Source organism: Anthonomus grandis, chromosome 12 (genome assembly GCF_022605725.1).
Source record: "Anthonomus grandis grandis chromosome 12, icAntGran1.3, whole genome shotgun sequence".
Classification (NCBI taxonomy): domain Eukaryota; kingdom Metazoa; phylum Arthropoda; class Insecta; order Coleoptera; family Curculionidae; genus Anthonomus; species Anthonomus grandis.
The window spans coordinates 11,683,927-11,703,271 of NC_065557.1; the positions used below are offsets into that span (position 1 = coordinate 11,683,927).

The following is a 19,345-nucleotide window of genomic DNA, read 5'->3' on the forward strand; positions in this document are numbered from 1 at the left end:
AAAATTCAAATGATTTTATTAAAACAAGATCATTATATTCAAAAAATATTCTCCAAAATAATGGTCCACTTTAGGTAAAAAAAACTAAATATAGGACTTAAACAAGAAATTTAAGCCCTCAATTATTTTAATATCAAATAATATGATCTTTTAATTTACAATCTAAACTTGAAAATTAAAAAAAGGGAACATTTGAGTTTCTTTAAATATGTGCAAATAATAGGTTCTTATTTATATTCAACTTAGTTTAAAAAAAACCCAGTTTTTATTCTTAAACGGACTCAGAGTAGTCTAAGCTAGAATCTTGAAATATACTTTATTAAATTATTAGTAATCTTTCAAGGGTTGATTAAAAAAAACTTCACATAAAAAACCTCTCAAAACCTAGAGTAAATATTCCCTGTAGGGTCTCTAATAGTTGACTTATAGTTATCAAAACTATATTGAATTGATTATCTGTAGAATTTAATTACAATTATTTTCATTGGCTTATAAATATACAAGAATTCTGTTAACGCTATATTTTTCCAATTATTTTACTTTTTAAATTTGTATCGACCAATGGAGATAAATATATCTATGTTGGCCTTCAACATCTAATGCAAATATTTTCTAAATTTGTTTTACAATTAACAAATATACTCTGTACTAATAATAATAAATGGTATGTTTCTTCCTCACGAAAATAGTACAAAAAAATTATTTCTTGTGTAGAAATAATCTGAAGAAATATATATTCGTTTGAACTATCAAAACCATATTCGATACGAGCAATAAAAATGATTGATGTACAAATATATTATGAATGAGCCTTTTACAGGCTTTATAGCTTATAAAGTAGGGCATTTTTTCACAAAATGCATTTTTTTATTACGTACCTTTTTTTTAAGTATCGTAATATTCATCACTATCTGTTTGTATAAGGAATTTTATCTAGAACATAAATACTTATACTAAATACTAATGATCTTAAAAATTTCTCTGCATAACTTAAATGGATAACATCCAGATTTCCTTAATAAATATAAATATGTTATTTTTAGTAATTTTTTGATATTATCGCTAAATTGGGAAGATTTTAAAAATTACTGCTTCATTGATCTTTGAAATCTTCAATTTTGGTGTAAAAAAAGAAATTTGTATATTGAATTAGCTGCAGGGTAAAACTCTTAAGACTTTAGTAGTTAAGACATATTAAATATTTAATAAGCAATTAATTCATGTAATTTTTTTTTTTTGGTTAAAATTATAGTTGTTTAAATACCAATTTTGGAAAAAAAATTGGTATTTCGTGAAGGCTTTAAGGTCCATAATAGAACGCAATTTACTTTTCCATTAAACGCTTGCAAATAGCACTACATTTCTCTGATAAATTCAAAAGCTAATGCTGTTCAACTAAAACTTTCACCGTATTGCATTGTTAAGCTAAACTCAGCTAAAAAAATCCCTTATGCATAAAATAATTTTATGTGCGGAGTAAGAAAGCTTAAAAAACTTACTTGTGCTGCAACTAATCCTTACTATATAGGTCGATTGTTCAATTTATATAGTAAGACTTTAATCCGATTAATAGGGAGAATATGAGACCGTACAGCTTAACTTGTCACAATAAAATTATTTCTATTGCCGAGTATTTTAATTTTATTTGAAGTTTATTGAATAGAAACCTATTTTATTTCCTAGTTTTAAATTATTACAAAATCTATAATATGCTTATAATATAAAGCAGTAAATTTGTTTTATAGTTTCTAATAAAATTCTGTTTGCAGATTTCCAGTTTCTGTATTTTAGCAATTTCCTTAAAATTTTTAGTAATTCAATTTTTTAACGATTGGAAGTTTCTTTTTTGGGAAAATATTTTTATAATTATTTGTTAAATAAGACTCAAAGAAAATATTTAAATTATAAAATTTTATGATAGCAAATAAATTAGAATATTTACCTACATAAGACGTTTCATGTTTCTGATTCAATACGTTATATAAATTTTAAATTATTTTTTTCCAACGGTAATTTAATTTTTGTGTATTTGCTCTAATACATATTAGGTTAGTAGAAATTGTGTGTAATAGGAATGCATGACACGTGGCCAAAGGCCTCGCACCACCACGTAATTTCTTTAATCATCGTGAGGCATTTTTTATACAATTTAAAGAAAAAAACCTTAAAAATGAATTGTAAAATAACTTTGTAGTTTTTGACGAAGGTCTTAAATTTTCCACTTTTCCCATCATGATCTATTGTAGGATTCTATATCACACTTTTTTAAAGACATGGTCAAGATATAACATTTCTGCACTTAACTGTATTTAGTAGCATACGTGTTGCGTTGGCTCTGTTTAGCACCATTTCGTGGGTCTGCATAACTATCCAGGATATTCTCAGCCTTTGCTTGTGTCACCAAATCTCGAATGTTTCTTATTGTTTAACTGTAGATGCTTTAATTATTTAATTATCCAAATCTCTATAGCGTACAATAGCACTGACCATGTGCAGGATTTTATTATTCTCTGCCGTATTTAATATTGTATAAGTTCAGATTATCATTGCAGAATAATGATATCATTTTTTGGAATCTTATTCGGGCTCTCTCTATTCTACATCTTATTTCTTTATCTAGATTTTGATGTTTAGTGATATAACATCCAAGGTAATCTATATTTTTCGTATCAATCTATAGTTTAGCATGAGGATGTGGTTGTCGACTGAATGCTATTGTATCGTATATATATATCTCCATTAATTTTTTCTCGAATAGTCCGTTTAAAGATTTTGTCCGATCTGACGTTTCATACAAATTGGTTTTCTTTAGTAAGCTTTCCGTTAAGTCGTACTACTGCTTTCTATTTTATACTCTATCGAAGGCCCTCTCGTATACAATGAAATACACAAAAACGTCCTTGCGCTGTATACGACATTTTTGTAGTAGTACATTCAGAGCAAACAGCATTTTCTAATTTTTAAAACATTTTTAAATCCAAATTATGTTTCATCTAAATCAACCTTAATCTCCCAACAACATCAAACCTTATTCTCCCGTGAATTATTTTCAGAAAGACCTTTAAGCCTTTAGTCTATAATCACGGCATCGTTTTGCTCGTTGTTTTTTTGGAATTGGAATGAATACCGATTTCTTCTGGAATGTCTTCAGTCGTGTACAGTTTGACCAAAAGACAAATATTATCCTCTTTGGTGGCAGCAGGTGACTTTCTAGGTTTTTGCAGATACATTTCAAATAAAACTTCATTCTTGACCATTTCTGATCCTCCGCTTATATCAGTGTGGTTTTCGAAGTTGGATTTATTCGGTCTATAATCACCAAACAGCATTTATGTATTTGAACCATGCTCCAAGAAGTTCTTATCATTTCAAAATATTTTTGCCTTCAGTATCTGCTTTAGTATATTGGTAGTATTTTTATTGTATAAACCTGCCACGTCCCTAATCTTTTTGTTGGAAGTATTACATTGAAAGCGTCACGTTTATTCTCCACTTACGTCTATCTTTCACTTCCTTACACTTTTTCTTTATCAAGTTTTCTTCAACGATACGAATTGGTTATTTTGTTTTTTGAATTTTCTCTTTTTATATTCTTCTGGGCTTATTAGCTTATCCAGCCTTTACTCCATAAGTTGCAATATTTCATATATCATCTATTTCTGTTTCTTCGATTTATCTTTTCATACCGCATGTTTAGTTATCAGCTTATTTGTTAGTTTATTAAATATTTTAAAACTGCATCTACGCTGTCATTATTTCTTATTTTTTTGGTGATTCTAGAAAGTTTACTTGCTTTTGTTATATCCTCATTGGGACCTATTGCACATTTTTCTCTATAATCATTTTTCAATTCAAAGGCTAATGGGGCGCTATAGACTTGATATGTCTAAAAATAGGAAAAAAATATTAAAGTATTTTAAAGATTAAGAATTAAATTAAAACTACGTCAACATTACCTAGATTGTTGCACGTATATAATAATATGCTTTTTATTTTTTTTATTTTTCTAATACTCACACACCCAATATTCAATCATATTATGAAATTAGTAATATCAGAAGAAACCCTTTTTTAAAAACTAAGGTTTCTACTATTTCTCTTACTTTTTTTTATTTTCATTTATTTAAAAAACTTCTAAACTTCTTATAATTTCCAATTCATAATCAGATACTTTTTAATTAATTTTTCTTAAATATTTACAAAAATATCTCTTCTTCTCTCTCTAAGAAGTAATTTTAGTTTTTACCTATTTCTGAAAAATATTTTAAAGAACGATATCAATGATTTAAATTTCAAAATTCATACTTAAAAAATAAAGCAAATGAATAAAGCCCTGGCTAATGATTACTATAATACATGGTATACAAAATAGAAATCAGTATTCCTTCAACATAAAAAATGACTAATATGTTTTATATACAAACACCTTGCCTATTCAGAAATAAATATTAACCTGGATATTAATTAGTTTGCTTTATATGATAATTTTATTCAGATATACCTCAGAAATATTTAACTGAATCATTCTCAGAGCATTCAAAATTCAAAAAGGCCATTGGTAGGATATGTGCTATTAAGCTCATTCCATTTTAAAATTATTCCTTTACATATTCACTTCATTTCAGGTAATGCGGGTAAGCTCATCAAATAAAACGTTTGAAAAAAAATGATCAAATAGCCTTTCGGAGCTTTGACAACCCTTTATTAAAAATTTAATACGATGAGAAAACGAGAGGAAAATATTTACGTTAGCAATGGCGGTTTCGAGCTCCGAATGGCACTTGAAAAAATATTGGCTTATGCTAAGTTTTCTATGAGGGGAATTTTATATGCTCTTTCACAGTTTTAAAAATCAGTGATTTTTTCTTGGATTTAAATTTTTATTGAAAAAAATAATTTAGAAGATTTGAGAGCTAGTATAGCTATAGCTAGATATAGTACTAATTTACTTTCCAGCAGGTAAGTTGTTATAGTTAGTTTTATAAACAGGGTGTCCAATTTGGTAATGAATGGTAATAATTGCGACCTCGGAAATTCTTTGAAAGAGAAAAGGAGTACAATAAAAAGTTTTGGATGTAAGAAAATGAAAGTTGGAAGGTAGAAAATAGACTTTGATCTAAAAAACCGACTAAGGCGCCCATTTAAAAAGTTAATTATGGTTTCAAAAAATTGAAACGTTGTCAACTTAGTTTAAGTACAAAATTATATTTTATTTAAAAAGTCGATTATAAAACCCTGCAGAGTTTTAAAATTTTCATTACTAAATGCAAAAATTTGAAATAATTTAATTTGTTTTTAAAATATCTCAAAGAATTTTTCCATTTAACCATTTTTCACCCATTGTGGACAGACTGTATAGTATCTTCCGACGATAATTAACAAAATGTATCTAAACTAATCTTTAGAATGTATCGGATTTTGTAACGCAACTTCGCCATCAGATCTAACGTACAAAAGATGTAAATACTTTTAAAACTTTATTCCAAATGATTTAAAACATAGCAAACAAACCTTAGTAACTGCATCTGGATCCTAACTGACTTTAATATCTGACCATTTACCCATCTCTGTTGGACTTATTGGTAATAATAAAAATTGTATGTAAATATACATAAAATTACAATTGCCCATAGGGCGAAGATTAGCCTAAAGCTACTTTTAAACTATTTACCCTATTTTAAGGAAAAACAAGATATACACAATAATATAGAAACAAATATCATAAAAATTAAATGATTCAATAATATAATAATATTGCACATGACATTTTATATAATTAAAATTGCTTTTCCAGAAGTTAAAGCTTAACAGTTATACTAAAAAGGGTTTAATGAACAAGGAAAATCGGGGAAAATTGGTTGTATAGAGCCACAATATTGTATGAATGTAACTTGTAAATAAAAAGGTGGTATGATGTGATATAGTCATAGTATTGTGCCTTGCATTTCTATCATGAACCTTACTTCTAGGTATTAATTTTTCAAATAAATACCGTCCAAAAACTTGGACATAATTGGCATTAAACTCATTGGCGGTAGTTGCTGTAAAGGATCAAGATTGGGCACTTTGGTTTTAGGACATAGATTCTCTTCAACAGCAAAGAAAATATCCTTCAAACATGAACTTACAATATTAGTTATAGGAATATGTGATAAATCTAATTTCAATATTTAAAATAATATACCGCCACATCATGATAACACACGTCACATCACAATCAACAAGATATTATAAATTATGTTCCTAATTTATTACTGGTCAACTAAGAAAAACTTAGAAAAATAAGGTATTATCACAAAATTTGCTGTGTTCATAATAATGAATTTTGTCAGTGTAACTATTAGATTTTTTAAACATATTTTTAAAAAATAATAATGTGGATCAAGCAAGGTGCAAGGAAGTTTAGCATCATGATTTGACGACGATTTAACATCTAGGTTTCTTAAGCCTTGCCAAACCTTTTTTAAAAATTTATTTTTTTCTATTTTTTTAAGGTATGCTGCTTTTTCCTTCTACTGGATGCCAATGCAAAATTACGAAGCTCTTCATAGTGGTTAATTGTCCAATTCCTTTATTTCTTTTATATTTGGACATAGCATTATTCCTTTGTCTATGGATTATTGTTAATTTATGAGTGCGCCAAGGAGCTGGTGACTTGCTGATTCCAATAGTTATGATAGAAGCATGTTCACTAAATATGAAATTTGTATAAGTTTATAATATTTGGACCTTTTCATTAATGTCATTTGCATAGAAAATATTATTTCAGCTTATGTAAGTGAGGTCATTTTAAAAATCATACATGTTTAAATCCCGAATATTAATAAACTTTCGTTTAATGTTCTGTTTTAATTTTAAGAGCACAAAATAAATATAAACACTATAGTATGATTGCTTATGAATTAATGGTACCAGATTTAGAAATAATATCTCTACAGCTAACAAAAATTGACAAGTTGCAGAGATGCCATTAATCCTAATAGGTTCATTTATTATTTGAGAAAAACAAAATAATAAATTTGTCAATTGTAATGATTAAATAGTCATAGTTTACTAACATAATTTACTATGTTTGTTACACTGCCAAATATATTTGTAATTTTTATCCCTTAGCTGGTCCCCTGCCTTTGTAAATAGAGCATATATTTTCTTGAAAAGATCTTAGTCAATAAAAATTGTTTAGGACGATTCACTAAGTCTCGTTTTCCTAATGCTAATTTTTCCTTTTTTTTGCTCTAGCTCTTAATATCCTTTGCTTCAATTTCATAAACTTTATAGCCACTGTTGCTTTTAGCCCTTTATAAATTTAGATTTTTTCGAAATCCCCTTTATTGCATTTCACATTAAAATCCTTAACCAATTTTGTTATTTTATCTCTTGAAACGCCAATATCACCATCAACATCAAGAAGTGCGGATATTGTAATTTGTGGTTTTGTTTTGGATGATATCATCGCGCCAAATTCTTTATTTAAGATGAAAATATTAACAATTTAACTTCAAAAAACACTTAAAGTCAGATATTTCTTTGCACACACTAAGGAAAACAACAGGGTTAAATATTCTTTCACTAAATTTTAGTTTTTGATTTGAGCCTTAAACTACAAAAAATCCACTTTCAGACTGGAGTATTATTTTATTACTGCCAAAGCAGGATGACTATGTTCCAATTCAACTTCTTTACAAATTATGTCGTCTAACTTGCAAGAATATTGATTTTTGTTAAAACACTTGAAAATAAACATGCTAGTTTCTAGAAGATAGAAAATTGCAAATTTTATAAAAAAAATTGGTTTAGTAATAGGTACCACCTCGCTAGTATAAGTCATAATTATACTTTAATAAAAAGTTTTCTGGAGCATTCAATTTTGAGATATTCCCGACTTGTGCCGATATAATACCATTAAATTGCTGCTAAGCTATAAAGATTTATTTATAATTGGGTAACATATAAAAAAACTTTTATTTATCCTCTGTTTGAACTATGCATATACATACTTTAATAAAATGATTAATAAAAGTCAATTTCGTATCTAAAAATATCCAGCTCTTTAAATTATAATTGCAACCGATCTATCCTATATAAACTGAAGCGTAATAAATTCAATTTGACCCCTGAACGAGTACTTAAAGTCCTAAAGTGCTCTTAAAGTCCTAAATACACAATAGCTTCTTAAGACATTTATTAATTTTAAATAGGATAACATTTGGTATGGAGAAAAAATCATATAATTGAACCTGTAATTTTTTTCATTAATATTTCTCAATTATCGTTGGGGGATGTTACACTTAATGAAAGCCTTAATAATTTATAACTAGTATAGAAAAATAAAAGTGAACTAATTATAAGCTATTATTTAGATTTTGACTGCATGCACGTATAAAAAGAATTTTTACATATAAACTAATGGTCCTGGAGAAATTTTATTAACTGCTATTTTTATATTCTAGATGAGGTAGCGAGCCTAGCAGCAGAAGCGGAAAAGAAACCGCCCGAAGAAAGGACGGAAAGGGAGAGGATAGCGATATTAGGAAAACCTAGGCTAGGCGAAATTACCAGGGCACAAATTAGAATAAAAGAAAGTAAAGAATTTAAGGTAAGAAAAGAAATTTCGTTTTTATAGCACGGTAATATAACTTTTTAAAAAAAAAAAAAGGTTAATTAAATTCTTTATTTAGATATATGCAAAAAAATCTTAAATTTAATTTATTAGAAGGCTTAACTTAAATGGCTATAGTACACTTTTTAAAGTTATTCATTTGATAATATAGTACTTTTGTAGTATAATTAAAATAATGTGAAAATCGCATGTAAGGCCTCAAAAGTATTTCAGAATATACTTTTTCTTAAGATAGCACAATATTCAGTATTATTATATTGTGTTAAAGGCTGGAGTTTACATTAGACATTGATAAATGTTTCTTTAAATGCAAAACTTAAATAGCTATTGAGCACTTCTCGCTATAAAAGCCTCCCTTCAAAAGATTTTTTATTTGAAATCCGATATTCGTTATTAATTGCGATGACAAAATATCGTCTTTAAAGTCATTTAAAAATATGCTTCCTACTGAGATGCACAATACTACTTAGTTTTTGGAGTACACTTTAAACGTTGGACTATTGCTAAAATGCATAACGTAATTGGGTATGGTACACTTTTTGGTATAAAAACCTCCCTTCAAAATGTTTTTGAGCACAATTCTAATATTCGGTAATAATTTATTAATGAGCCATGCTGTGACTTTTGAAAAGTTATTTTTAAGTCATATAAACCTCCTTAGGAACAAAATAACGTATAATTGTAAAAAACCTCTAAATATTTTCAAGAAATTGACTTTCAAAACCTTTTATAAAAGGTACTTTATATGTTAATACCCTGATACGGTCTATCAATTTTTATGTCAGAGGTGAGATCAGTTTCCAAATTTATGTAAATAGAGTTCGTACGCACACTGTGAAAGGTTAAGTTTTTTTGCTTTTCAAAAGTTTAGAATTAATGTCTTATATCTGTCAATACCAAGGTAATAAATATGTAATTTTCAGCTAAGTTAATAAAAACCATACTATTTAATAGTAATTTACTCTCAAAACTATTTATGAATATACAGTATTTATATTTTTTAGCCTTTGGTAGAAAATCACAATAAAAAACTTATTAATAATCACTTTTCATTAAAAGTCCATCAATAAAAAAAAATCTTCTTTCCAAAACAATGTCGATTTTATTGCCTAATGAACCTTATTAATCCTGTTTAAAAAAAAAACATTTTTCATGCAAAAGTGACTAAACATGTAATTTCTTTTATCGGCTTGCAGGCGATAAAATATTTTTATCATCAATGGCTCATGAAAGATTTATGACTCGAAATGGTAAAAAATGGAACATTTTAAAATTATAGGCTTTATTAACGGCAAAAATTTATTATATTATATTAATTTATGTATTTTATTTGATTAATATTTTATATAAAAATAAGAGCAGGCCATTTAGGAGTTATTATAATTGTATTTTAATTTAGAAATTATTGCCTTTCTGAAATAGTTTTATTTACATAATCAATATGCAATTAACTAGTTATTTAACAGCCCTTTAAAAACTTTTGATAAAACTCAAAAAATACTTTACTTTCAGAAATTTTTTACTTTTGGTAAAGGTTTACCTTATTTTTATAGAATTAGTTATAAAAAAAAATTAAAAAATGGAATAAAGTATTGTATACATATAGGAATATCTTACTAGTTCTCTTATAATTTCGTAATGCTGCATCTATATGTCTCATAAAAACTTATATTTTGTGTCGATTATGAAGCCAAATTTCCAGCCCGAAAATAAAAAGAAGAAACTGCGGAAGAAAGACCCAAAGTTTTTTGAGATATAGGACACAAAATAAAAGACGTTATTATTTGTTAAGCGTTCATGTTATCATGTTTAAGTTTCAATCCTTTATTGGATATTTTTAAGGTACATATTTTCCTTCTGTGTATCTTATTGTCATTACATAAAGATATAAGCAAAAACTATCTAATTAAAATCAACTAAAACAAAGTAAAGTAAAGTAATCTAGGACAACATGCCTTCCAAATATACCTTTAATTCCTTAAAATCTGCGTACAATATGTCACATGGCTATTAAAATAACTTAATTTCAAACTATTGTATCCAAACTATATGGTTTAAGAAAAATCTGAGACCAGTAGTGAATTGCGTCAATTCTCCATCCTATAACATCTTTTAATTACTACATAAAATAATTTAATCTGATTGAAGATCAGTGTAAAAAACATCGACATTAAAATTCTTTAAGTAATTAGCTGAGGTATAGAACGAGCTTTCTCAATTTTCAATTTACAGTAGACCAAACAATGATTCGAAATATCCTCCAACGAGACAGTGCTAGTATTTTTGAGTAAAGTATTATCAGTCACAAACATAGGGACTAGTAGTGACGCGGAATTACCGGATATACGAGTGGATTGATTTAAAATTCAAGGTATTGGGTTCAATTAATAGAATAATGTTAAAATCGCCCATACATATTATTTGCTTAACAGAAGGACAAATAAATGTGGATTTATTCAAAGTCATTTATTAGCGCATTAAAGTTGGTAAATATTCTTGAAAGAAAAAGCAAAAGAAACTAAATGAAACCCAGCATATTCAGTATTATTATTTTATGTAAAAAGCTCATGTACACCTTAAACATTTACACATTTATCTTAAAAAGCATAACCTAAATGGTTCTGGTACACTTTTTGCTATGAAAACTTTCTTTCAAAAGATTGAAACTCAAATTGATTAAATTGATTGAATTTCAAAAGAACTAGCAAAGTTGCAATATTCGTGATAACAGCAAAATATTATCAATATATTTCGTTCTAACATGCACAATACTTGATATTATTTTTTTATGTTAAAGATTAAAGTACATAATAAACGTTGAAAAAATTATCTTAAAATACATAATTTGAAAGGCATAATATTTACTCTAAATTTTCCTTTTGAGTAAATAAATATATACCTTTTAATTTTTCCAATTTTATGAAAACCTCACTCTTAAATATTTATTTTATTTTGGGACAAATTTTTATATCAATAATATTTTTATTTCTGAACCTTTGCTATAAAAATCAAAAACTAAATAATAATTTTGTATAAATATTAAATCTTTACCAGAAGCCTGTAAACAAAAGTTTCCTTTTTTCCTTCCAAAAGAAAGTCGATTTTATTACTCAACGAACCTCATTAATCCTAATTAAAAATACGGATTTAAGCATGTAATTTTTTTTCGGCTTGCATGCGATAAAATGTTTATATAATTAAATAGCATATGAAAGATTTATTACCCAAAAACCGATAACAAATAGCTATTATAGAACGATTAATTTTACTAGCCACGAAAATTGTTATTATATTTATTTATGTATCTTATTTTATTTAATTCAGAAGATAAGTCATCATTATTTGTTATGACAGTTGTATTTTACCTAAGTTATTGTTAGTTAAAATAATAAGAAAAAAATAAAACTATACTTGCTGAATTCTTAAAAAAATTTCTTTTTAAAGTTATATTTTCTTAAATATTGAAAAAAATGTTTTCTACAAAACCATATAATAAAACTTTATCGATTTATCCAAAATAGTTTCTTGGTTTAGCATATAAAATAGGTTTTAGCATATAAAAAGGCTTGAGACTCTTAGCGTCAAAAACATTTTTGAAACTGAATACAACTTCAGCTAGCTGTGACACGTTAATCTATTATCATGTATCTCTTACATCCTTTGGTTAAAGCGTTTACAAAAAAGCTTTTTATTCCGATTTCCAAAAATATAAGATACTTTGTAAGTGATTTATGAGTAGATTAACTAAATAAACAAAAATAATTAATGTATTTACTGACTTGTTTTAACCAAAATATTAATTTATTTACTTAATTGTGGAGTAATAGAGATACAAATGTATTTGCCTAAATACCGTCAATGAATACAGAGTTTTGTTTGCAGATAAACTTATCAAGTATTCAAAATCGATTTATTATATGGTGTACGTCAACATCAAGTTGTTATTACTACACGTTTATAGGTTCATTAATTAGTACAGTCAATTTGGTATTTAAAACGTTTTAAGTTTAAAAATCCCATACGACCGTTCTTTTTTTTCATTAATGCCCTATGTAGAGAGCTTAAAAATGAAAATCAGTATCTCTGTTAATTTCCAATTTTTGGGAAAATCAGAATTTAGTCTTGATAAAATACGGTAAAAATAATAAAACAAGAAAAATAAGATTAACAATTCTCTTCTAGGTTTCAGGAGTAAATTATTACACTTGACCAAAGCAATCAAAATAATTTTTTTAATATTTATTTTTCTTTTGTTCCCGTTGGTTGTATAGTATTGCTTTTAAAAAATAATTTGTAGCAAATTTAGTGATCTTCATTTTTTGTTCTATAAATTTAAGATTAATAAGTAATTAAAGGTTAATCCATAGACCAAGAATTACTAACTTAAAACAACTGTTAACAACTGACTGTATGGATTTTTCTTTTAATTCGCAAAAAGTCTACCATAGGCATTTAAATTATGCATCTTAGGATTAATTTTTAGCATTTGCATCTTACATTAACACTTTTACATAAAAATATGTACACAATTTTACCAAAGTAATGATATATTATGATGAAATGATTACTTTAAAAAATTGAATTATTTGTACTTAATTGTTTTATTCATTTGAGTTTGTAGTAAGAGTAAATGAACATATTTGCCTAAATTTAATTTACTCATCCCATGAATGAAAATGAAGCTTTGTTTATGTTTTTTAAAATTTTTTTTGTTTGTTTTCTAAACTTTTAGGTTGCAAATTATCCTTACGACAAATAAAGGTACTTGTATCACCAGTGATATTTATTTTCTTGAGCCTATTATATTTTTAACCCATTAAGAGCTTTTAAAGTAAAAAGTTTATTACACGGTCATATTAACATTTTTATCCCAATGAATCCTTCAAGAATGCAATGGATTATACTTACTAATGCTTTTGAACCACAGTAATTTTATCGATTTGAACTATTATTCAAAACTACAACTTTGTAGCAATTTAATTTATTTATTTTATTATAATATATTTTATTTAGCAAATAATAATTCATAATGACTTGTTTTAGTTTAAACGTCTTATTAGAAAAAAGTAGCTGTAAATATTTATTTTTTGTACGATTCAATTTAAGCTTATAGCAAAAATATAATTATTTTTTCACACTTTTATCAAAATAATTATATTGTTACAATAAACAAAAAAATATGTTAACCAGATAATTGTCTGATAATTCAATTATTTTCTTAACCTTTAGGTTTCAGTTACCTTTTAGATAAACAAAAGTACTATTATGAATTTTAATACACATTTTTCAAATTGAATTTAAACCTTTAAAAATAAGATTATAATTTCGCATTAGAGAAGATACTAAATGGGATATAAAATTTTACATAAAATTAAGAACTAAGCCTAATTTAAAAATGTTTTCATTCAAAACTCAAGTAATTGCTCTAACCAATTTGTTTTAACTAAAATAGTTTTATCCACCAAATTTAGTGGATTAATGTATTTGTCTAACTTTAATTTACTCGTTCAGTAAACGAATACAGAGCTTTGCTTACGGATAAACTTGTCAAGCATGCAAAATAGATTTACTTTATAGTGCATGTCATCGTCAAGTGGTCATTACTACATGCTTATAGACTCACACAATGGTTTGCTGTCAAATCGTAATTTGAAAGTAAAGCTCTTAGCTGGATGATTAAATAATAAATTCGTTTTAAAGAATACAGGTAAAAAAAACATGTTTTATGTCGATATGTCTATTTTATCCCAATAAGTGACAAGAATTAAATTGTTTTCTTAACTTTCAAGTTACAAACTATACTTAAAATCAATAAAAGTATGCTCAATAACCCTTATTTTCATTGCCCGACAATTCAACCCTTTGAAAAACTTAAGTGCAAAACGTTGTTCGCTTCGGAAAGACTCTTTATTCCTATTTTAAGCTATTATTCGCTGAATGAATGTAATGTACAATAAAATCGAATTTTTAACCGAGTTAACTACCAAATAATTCAGAATGAATTCGGTTTACAAATCGAAATGGCTTGTTGTTTAAATTTCAACGTGTTATTAGATAGATCCAGGACAAAATATTTTGTTGTATAAAACAGAATATACAGATTACTTAATAACTGTTTAGTAACGATGTAGAATAATCTCACCCAGAAAATCTTCTGTATCGAAAAGTGCACTATGGCCATTCAAGTTATGCATATTATTTTTAGTAAGATTTTTTATCATATTATACTTTAAGGCACTTAAGTACAAAATATAGTTATGTAATAAATTTCTTAAAAGATACAAAACAATAGTTAAGTGTGCATAAATATTTCTCCTTTTGTCTAGATATTTGCACTTTAATTAGCACATATGTTATAGTTACATTAAAAACTAAATTATATTTCTATATATGTATAGTGGAACATAGTAATATAAATTAGGTTTATTTAAATACTATTGATATAAACGTAGCTATAAAAAAACTTTATAAAGTGAAAATGCTAGTAATCTTAAAAGCGAGGATTGCCATCGGCACATTGTATTCATAAAAGTCTGTATTAGATTTACAGGCACTTTATTATTAAATATTGCAGTTTTACGAGAATTTTTGTTTTTAATTATCTCACACCGGTGAAGAGAAACCGTTAATTTGTTGCACTAAACAATCCAAGAATATTTACTGTAATCCACTAGTTGCTAAAGTCTAGTAATAAAACTCTAAATAAATACATATTAATAAAACCTACTTAGTTACTTACCTATTTCGCTGGATATTACATTCCTATTTAAATAATAAAAATTTCGAAAGTACTATACAATACGCTCAATTATTAAAAAGAGGACTTTTTTAATGAAATGTTTTTAGAGTAACCAAAGAGATACAAAATGATTTTAAATTTATACATTTAATTTATTTTAATTAACCTTAATAAAGGTAATAGATTTAATCGAAACGTTATTCTAAAAATAGATTTTTTATTCTTTTCTGTGCTTAGAATTATTGGAGTTGTATTAAATTAAATATAACTATAGTTATCGTTCAAGGTTTCAGTTCAGATTTCTTCTAAATACGTGAATAAGTTTTTTTTCTTCTTTTCAATAACTGAGTGTATGAGATAGTACTTTCAAAATTAATATTTATTTTAATAGTGATGTATTACCTACCAAAATATGTAACTAATTATTAATTTATCACAAAGATATAAATTTTACTTAATAAAACATACGTAGGAAGTCTTTTATGGCAAAAAATATAGCATAGCCTTTTTAGTTATGCATTTAATTGTTAAGATATGCCTCTTAATCTTTGTTATCTAAAAAATATATTCCATAAACACTTTACATTAAATTATATTACAGTATTACATAATTTATACTAATTTATACATAAATTAGTATTGTATTAAATTTGGAAATAATATTATCCTATTTTACCCAATTAAAATTAATTATAACATGCATATTTTTTTAATTAAAGGTATGCCTAATAGTCAATTCTATCAAGGATACCTTTAATTAAAAAAATATGCATGTTATAATTAATTTTAATTGGGTAAAAGAGGATAATATTATTTCCAAATTTAATACAATACTAATTTATGTATAAATCAGTATAAATTATGTAATACTGAAATATAATTTAATGTAAAGTATTTATGGAATACATTTTTTAGATAACAAAGATTAAGAGGCATATCTTAACAATTAAATGCATAACTAAAAAGGCTATGCTATATTTTTTGCCATAAAAGACTTCCTACGTATGTTTTAATAAGTAAAATTTATATTTTGGAAAATTTGTTTTAATTATAAATGTTTTATTTATTGCAGGGCACAACACATGTTCATAAGTAAATATAATTAAAGTGATATAATTATTCGTAAAACAAAATATTTACCCTTAATGTAAATTTAATTTAATTTAGTTTTTAAACTGCGTTTCCGCTTTATCCTAAATTTGTTTCGGTTCGAATACTGTTAATTTGAATTTAATTTTTTCGTTTCATTGCAGGCCGTTAACGTCAGTATGTAAACATTAAAGTAAATATTTATATAAAATTTTGTTTTGATAATATGTGTCTTTTTTTGTTGTTTTTATTAATAAAAGAAAATTAAATAGAATATACATTATAATATACATTATTATATTTAATATTAAATATATATATACATATACACCAAATAGTATTGCTAAGGATCTTTTGGTACATATGTTCTAAGTATATTTTATTTTTCATGTAGTAAATTTATATTTATTTTCAGTATTCTACAGGGTTTTATATAGTGTGTATCATATAATATAAAAAATTCTATCTACAGAATAGAAATGCTACTAGCTATTGGTTGTCAACTTTTAAAGTTTTCTTAAAGAAACCTTAAATTAAAAAAAATATCACATTTCGTTTAAGACATGTATGGCTCAAAATATTTTAAATGAACTAAATAATCACTTTCTTTTGGCTTTGCATCCTGTAGCCAAACATATTTCACGTCTCGTTGGCTTATTAACATTTAATAAAAGAATCCCAAATAGAATTTCCAGAACCTTTTCTTCATACGATTAACAAATTTTATGAAACTAGAAAAGTGCCATCGAACTTGTTACAGTCACCCTTATTCTTAAATTTGGGTTCAAAGAGATTATAGAGTTTTTAGGTTTTAATAGATCTATTCTAAAGCACTTCATGCGGGGACATATATTAAGATTATTGAAGTATTAGACCAAAGCCGCAATGACGCTAATAGAGATTATTTGCAAAATAGATATCCGGCTATTAGAATATATAAGCAAAGATTAAATAATATAACTAGGATACCACAGTGCTGGGTCTAGTTCTGTTTATAAATTATGCTCTTTTTAAAATTGAAGCACAATCGTTTTATAAGCCGATGATACAGCTTTGCTTTTTGGTACAGATTAGGATTAAACGAAACAATATGTACTTTTCACTTATAAGATAAGACTAGAATCAGTAAGCAACAACTTTGTTTAAATTCAACATTTGCTTAGGGACAAGGAGGTGATTTGCTTACCAACATTCTTTTACCGATTCTCTGTTATCAGGTTTATACATATTTCCAAAAGAAGAAATTTTCAGCTATATACTAACACATAGTATAAATTATTTGTATTGGATTTTGGATTAAGAATAAGATGTAGAAATAGATTTCACCTACTTTAAGACCTTTAAAGTAACAAAAAAATTATTAACATTCTTGGTCCTAATGCTTCTAAGAAATGTCACAGGATAACACCGCAATCATAAGCGAAATGTCATCTTGCCAATGTTAAACAGCTTTGTGTTTACACTTGTGAGGTTCTGTGTTTTTTATTTAGTTTCAGGAGAAAGAGACAAGATCTCATTTGAGTATTTTTATGTAATGTTACGATGGTAAAAACTTGTGCTGTTTATGCCACAGTATGGAAAAAGGGCATTAAAGATGATCTTTTTACAAAAAAATATCGATACTTTCATGACATCACATCATGGAGAACTGTCTTCATAAAAGTAGAATACGGGATCTTAGAAATATGCCTAAATAAAAACTTAAATGTGAATGCATGTGTGAAATACGAGCATAAGTGAAATAAGAATATATTTTCAAATCTAAATAATTAAAAAAAAATAGGACTTATTTTATGTTTTGTTGTTGTCTTGGTAGAAAAATTACATAACACCTATTTACACCTATCTATAGCTATTATGTATTTTCAATAAAGATATTGAAGACTTTTGGTAATAATTTTGACGGTTAAACGGGAGGTAAACGTGAAAATCAGTAGTGGTTGATTATGCAGTTGGCAGAGTTGATAAAACAGGACGATGACGATAAGTCACGCAATAGGGATAAAAAAAATCCGTGTATCTTTTGTTCTAAAAAACGTTGATGATTGCCCGATAATTTATTATTAAAAGACGTGTCAAAAGACAACTAAAGACGTTTTGTGATTTAATTAAAATAAGTCAATATATTAAATTAAAGATGTTAATGCATACTTTAGTGCGATACTACTACCCTAATATTAAATTTTACCGGAAATACTGACCTGTTAACTAGTATTTTGTTTTAACTATTTTATTGACATTAGACTGAGTTTCTAAAATGATTCCACTGCTTTAGATTCTTCATAGATAATATAACAAAGCCTTTATTAGGTAGGTACCTTTACTCTAATGAAGTTCGGTTAAAAAACAGATAAATAGTTCAAAAACATATATTCAACGCATACTCTATTATTAAAAAATAATTATCATGTAAATATTTTTTGACGACGTCACTGGTAGTGATTTTGTTTCGTCGTCACGAGTTAGCTCAGATTCCTTGTGTCGCGTCGGTGGCATCAACATTGGGATCGAGCAGTATTACTATGCCCTTACCTTTTTTTTTAAATACATTATTTACATTCATATAACGTTGAATATCTACTTCATTAAAGGGTTTTATCATAGTTTATTTTAAAAAAATGTTTGATAGTTTATAGAGATGGAATAGTAGTATTGTTTTGTGTCTTTCAAATTAAATAAAAATAAACAATCAAATTAAGTTTTTTTGTGATTTCTACATAAGCATACGGCATCACTGCATCAGAATTGTTGCAAGCAATGTTTGCTAGTTCCACTATATGCTACTTCCAGCCTTTCAATGTTTTAAGATACATCAGCTTTAATTGTTTTCCCACGTTTTATAAAATCCACTAAAAAAACAGCCCTTATATTCCAAAAAATTATGGTCATCAATTTTT

The 19,345-nt window shown here is 26.3% G+C and overlaps 1 protein-coding gene across 2 annotated transcripts in view; it reads left to right on the top strand.

Annotated features, from left to right (window-relative positions):
- The window catches only part of LOC126743110 (sodium/calcium exchanger 3), a 172,909-nt gene that overhangs the window by 114,059 nt on the left and 39,505 nt on the right, over positions 1–19,345 (top strand). Inside the window, exon 3 of one of the 2 annotated variants that reach the window (XM_050450073.1) lies at positions 8,460–8,596. In XM_050450073.1, coding sequence (XP_050306030.1) covers positions 8,460–8,596 — 137 coding nt within the window. Of the gene's footprint in view, positions 1–8,450; positions 8,597–19,345 lie in introns of both variants that reach the window. The other variant, XM_050450072.1, reaches the window with a different exon arrangement.